General features: G+C 35.1%; 1 protein-coding gene across 2 annotated transcripts; it reads left to right on the top strand.

Annotated features, from left to right (window-relative positions):
- Window positions 1-442: 442 nt before the first annotated feature.
- Window positions 443-4910, top strand: LOC119580317 (putative methyltransferase C9orf114 homolog). Of its 2 annotated transcripts, none has more exons than XM_037928402.1 (6): window positions 443-465; window positions 1385-1890; window positions 2512-2662; window positions 3121-3358; window positions 3475-3595; window positions 4229-4910. In XM_037928402.1, exons 2-6 carry the CDS (start codon window positions 1398-1400, stop codon window positions 4414-4416), a joined length of 1191 nt encoding a protein of 396 aa, XP_037784330.1. In that variant the 5' UTR covers window positions 443-465; window positions 1385-1397; the 3' UTR covers window positions 4417-4910. The 2 variants fall into 2 exon arrangements, with proteins under 2 accessions (XP_037784330.1, XP_037784329.1); XM_037928401.1 differs by having other exon boundaries at window positions 444-517.
- The last annotated feature ends 208 nt before the right edge of the window (window positions 4911-5118 follow it).

Raw genomic sequence — 5118 nt, 5'->3', positions numbered from 1 at the left:
ACAGTAGGTATAATATATTAGTAATTATATATTAATGAGTTTTAGTATCGTAATATGTGTCTATATATATACTATATATTATAGAATACATATATGAAGGAATGAGAGCAGATACAGAGCAGAGATCATAGAGAGAAGATGGACAGAGAGATTATCTTTCGTTTGTAGTGTACTATCGTCTGTGATGTGTCTAAAACTGACCGTTGCAGTGTCATTTATGATAATACTATACTGATATGAAAGAATACAGGCAAATTTTTAGTACTGACGATTAAGCCTTACAGTTATTTTACTTTCGTAAAATTCATTGTAGTAACATAGCAGCATATTTGAATAATCATGTAAAGATACTAATAAAATGAAGCTGTACAGTGATGTCTTTTATATAAATTATATATTGAGTAAACAGGCGAATTATTTTTGTACTCGTAACCCTTATTGTTTTGGTTTTGAGCTGCGACACATGTGAGTTGTATAGAACCAAGTGTTCAGCGCTTTTATTCTGAATATCATTGAGGTAAAATTACTAATTTATTTAAATGAGTTTCTACGATACATCGGAATAATGAATGTCTTATTATATTAGGCTTAATAACTTGCAAGTAGGCCCATATACGGTTGACATGTGTAACATGGTGCAGACGTCCAAGTTGTTGCTGGTTTACATACGAGATGATATGGTGGTCCAGAATTCGAATCTTAATCTTATACGTTTCCAATTAATACTACTCCTCTATGATACTATGTTCACACAAATGTTCTGCATCAGTCAATCAGATGGCAATTTTTCAGAATAGGATCGTGAGTCTTAGAAATATCAGAAAAAATAATTGTATTTTTTTTAGTCTCACACTGCTATTCAACCTTGCAATTATTTTTTTTTTCAGTTATTCACTGTGTAATATGTATGAATATTTTAGAATTTTTCATTGCAAAAGATAATAAATAAAATATTAGTAACTGTTTACGAAGTGACTGCATCTCTCTAAGACTAAGCCGCTATTACTCTAGCCAACCCCAGGGGATTCACAGACAGTGCTGTATGAACCTAAAATCTTCCTAATCTGGTAAATAAGAGTAGAATGTGTAAAGTCAGTAGTTTTGAATATTGTCTCTTTGTTATTAAAAAAAAATAAATGTAGAAGAATGTGGTATATTTTACCATAATTTCCCATACTGAAGCTTGCATTTCTGTTTGAAAGTATTGATGTAGGTTATAATTATATTTCCTTGCATTTTCAGGGATAGATTTTATAGCTAGGTAAATACATTATTGATTACTGGTATAGATCATATTTCCTGGATTTGAGAAATATGGAAAGACAACAGAGCAATCAGAACAAACTACAACATGCATTACTTTGATCTCTTTCTTCTTTTACAGATACTTGAGATACATGGCTCATAATTATAATGAGAGAAGTGGTGGGAGGCATATGACATTTGATGATGACCATGACAATTCAGAATACAATTCTAGAGACTCATTCAAGAGGAAAAATAAAGATGACGACAGATTTGGCTTTGGCAAGAGGCAGAGATTTGGTGGTCAGAATGATAACAAGCCTAGATTTGAAAATTGGAATTCAGAAGCAGGGAGAATGAGTAATTGGAATAATAATAAAAACAAGAAGTGGCAAGATGCAGAACAGTTTGAAGAATACTTTGAAGATGTACCAAGACCAGAGAAGCCTCGGAAATATACGATTAGCATAGCCATTCCTGCTTCTATCCTAGAGGAAACCTGCAAAAAGGATGAATTGAGAACATATGTTGTGGGCCAGCTGGCAAGAGCAGCAAATATATATTCTGTTGATGAGATCATTGTATATGATGACAAATGTTGGCGGAAGAAAGATGTAACTGGCAATGACAGCCAAAATTTGATTGGTATGTATATGTTGCATGTTACACCTACATTCATGAGTAAACATACATGCACATACACAAGAATAGAAACATGTTCATTTATATAGACATACTACTTTAGATCCTGACGTACACTCACACAGATGCATAGGCTTTGCATGCACATACCTAACATATACATGTGCATAAGCCTAGACATATATACATGACAGTATTCATTTACACACAAAAACATCACACATGCAAGCATGTCTTTTTATCTGTTTACTTCCTTGTCAGTGTACAAACTAATTCATGAAGTTGCAGAATACCAACAGGAACTAAGACATCACATAGTGGTGTGTGTGTATGTGCACTATAATCTTTACCAATCATTTCAGTATAGTCCACTTCCATTGTGATTTTGTTTTGTATTTTTATTTATTCATTCACTGTGCCCTTCGAGCATGCATATTTGTAGTGTAAATTATATTCTTGTCAGTAAAGAGTAAAATATTGTGATCCCTCATACTAAAGTGGAACTAAGTCTAAAATTAAACTTTATTGTATTTCTGTTAACAGCTAAGTAACTCCAAACTTCTTTTCAATGTCTTGAATAATTTTATTGACTAAAAGGTATCACCCCATTATATTTTCTTTCAGAGATGATGAGAATGTTGCTTGAATACCAGGAATGTCCCCAATACCTTAGAAAATACCTCTTCTCATTCCATCGCTTTCTTGGTAAAGTTGGGGTTCTGAATGCACTTAATGCTCCCCATCACCTACTCTCCAAACAGTGGTGTGAATACAGGTAAGAGATGTTTGTCTGGGTTGTTTGAAGACCTGTTGTTTAAATTTACATTTTTCCCCCCCTTTTAATATTTGATACTCCTTTAAGGCATTATCTATGAACAGATGCTTAACAATTTGTCTAAAAATGTGACTAGAGGAAGTCTTTGTTGTGACAATCTAAGAGTCAGTTCAAGGTATGCCAGGATATTCATAACACCGAGAAGTAGCCCATATATTTTAAGACTCCGGTTTCTGCATTCATACCCACACATGTGCACCCACCCAACCACCCACTCATATGAATATATTAATGAATATTAACACAAATATACATAATCAGGCATAAGTTCCAAATATAGCCATTCGAATGGTATGGTATAAACACATAATTGCAATTATCTATATTTGATATGCGTACATTGTCTTACTATATTAGAAATACACATTTTTAACACAAAGTGTTAATTATTTTTTCAGAGAAGGTGTTGTGCTAGATAGAAAAAACAAGAGCTTATCCTATGTCGATGTAGGTTTATCATCAGAAGTCACCATTGATAAAAAGCTTGATGCAGGAGTAAGAGTAACTGTCAGACTGCCTCCAGAGACAAAAGATCTGACTAAACGTTTTGGGGTTGTGGTTTCACCTGATGAGCCTAGAGAAAAGTGTGGCTATTATTGGGGCTACACAGTTAGAGTTGCACATTCACTTACAGAGGTAATAAGCTTTTTTCTTCTCTTTCTTTTTCTGTTTTGGAATGAGTTTCTTGATAAATGCTAATAATTCTGAATGGATGATTATCTTCTTTATCAAGGAACCTCTCTGTTACACAGGTTTTGACTGGGGGCAGATTCCGCAATGGTTATGATCTACTAATTGGCACATCAGATAAAGGAGAAGATATCAAGAAAACGGAATACCCGACATTCTCTCATGCACTTATTGTCTTTGGAGGTATGATTGCTTTTGTTTATATTTATTGCTACATTATGTGTTATTGTAAAAGGAGTGAAATGTGTTTGTCTGTCTGTTTTATTTGTGCATATGTATGTGTTGGAAAAAACTATTATGATAAGAAAGGCAGATGATCATGTTATATATTTACAAATAACAGGAGAGAGAGAGAGAGGGAGGAAGGAAGAGCGAGGGGGAGAGAGGGAGAAAGGGAGGGAGGGAGAGGGACAGAAAGGGAGGGAGAGAGAGGGAGAAAGAGGGAGAAGGAGAGAGAGGGAGGAAGGGAGAAAGAGAGAGGGAGGGAGGGAGAGGAAGAGAGAGGGAGGGAGGGAGAGTGAGGGAGAAGAAGAGAGAGAGTGAGTGAGGGAGAAGGAGAGAGAGAGTGAGGGAGAAGGAGAGAGAGAGAAGGAGGGAGAGAGAGAGGGAGAGAGGGAGAGGAAGAGGGAGAAAGAGAGGGAGGGAGAAAGAGAGAGAGGGAGGGAGAGAAGGAAGGAGGGAGGGGAAGGGAGAGGGAGAGAGAGAGGGAAGGGGAGGAAGAGGGAGGGATAGAGGGAGAGAGAGATAGAGGGGGGAGGGAGAGAAGGAGGGAGGAAGGGACTTCTGATAATCATATTTGCCTTCTATTTAATTTAGGTGTTGAGGGTCTTGAGGCGGCAATAGAAGCAGATGATCAGCTGGAAGCCACTGAACCACTCCACCTGTTTGACTTCTACACCAACACATGCCCCATGCAGCAGGCACGCACGATACGCACAGAAGAGGCAGTATTGATCAGTCTTTGTGCTTTGCAAGATAAATTACTGCCAAAAGGAAAAAATTAAATACTAGATGAAAGGTTGCTAAGTCCTTGTTATAATAATAATAATTTTTTATTGAATTTAGCATGAGAGTAAAGATATTGTTATACTGTACAGAGTATAATTGTCTGTATTAGTATTAAAGTACCTGCAAATAGAAAAAGAATATATTTTTTATTGACGATATTGAAAATTGTCTTCAGTCTCATACCATATAATATGGAACATATTTCATATGGATTTATTTTTAGCTGTAGAGGACATTTGTGAAACTAACATTTGTTAAAATTTAAATAATACATTTTTTTTTTGACCAGTATAACCATTGCATAGTACTCATAAAACTTAATGAATAATCTGAATACTTGCATAGACAAAAAATATTTATGCAATTTATTGCACTTGGAAAGTTGTCTAAAAGTGTGATTTCTTTAAAATTTAATGGCACTGGAATATTACTTGGAGATGTAAATTCTGTTTATATCCTGATTCAATAAAATATGATGTTACAGTTATGATGGAAGATTTTTTCTTATCTTTACGTTTATGAATGAACAGGTTCAACAGTGACGAACATCAAGGCACAGTAGAACTCAAAGAAATAATGCATATCCAATAACATGATTGTGTTACGTTGCATTTTTTTCAATCTGATCTAACATTTTGTCAGCCTTGTTACTTGTGACTGATTATTACTAAACCAGAGTCTTAGAATTCAGGAAAAAA

The sequence above is a fragment of the Penaeus monodon genome, chromosome 13 (assembly GCF_015228065.2).
Source record: "Penaeus monodon isolate SGIC_2016 chromosome 13, NSTDA_Pmon_1, whole genome shotgun sequence".
In the NCBI taxonomy this organism is placed as follows: Eukaryota; Metazoa; Arthropoda; class Malacostraca; order Decapoda; family Penaeidae; genus Penaeus; species Penaeus monodon.
Note: the sequence above shows the minus strand (reverse complement) of the source record. Positions and strands in the feature narration are given on the sequence as shown.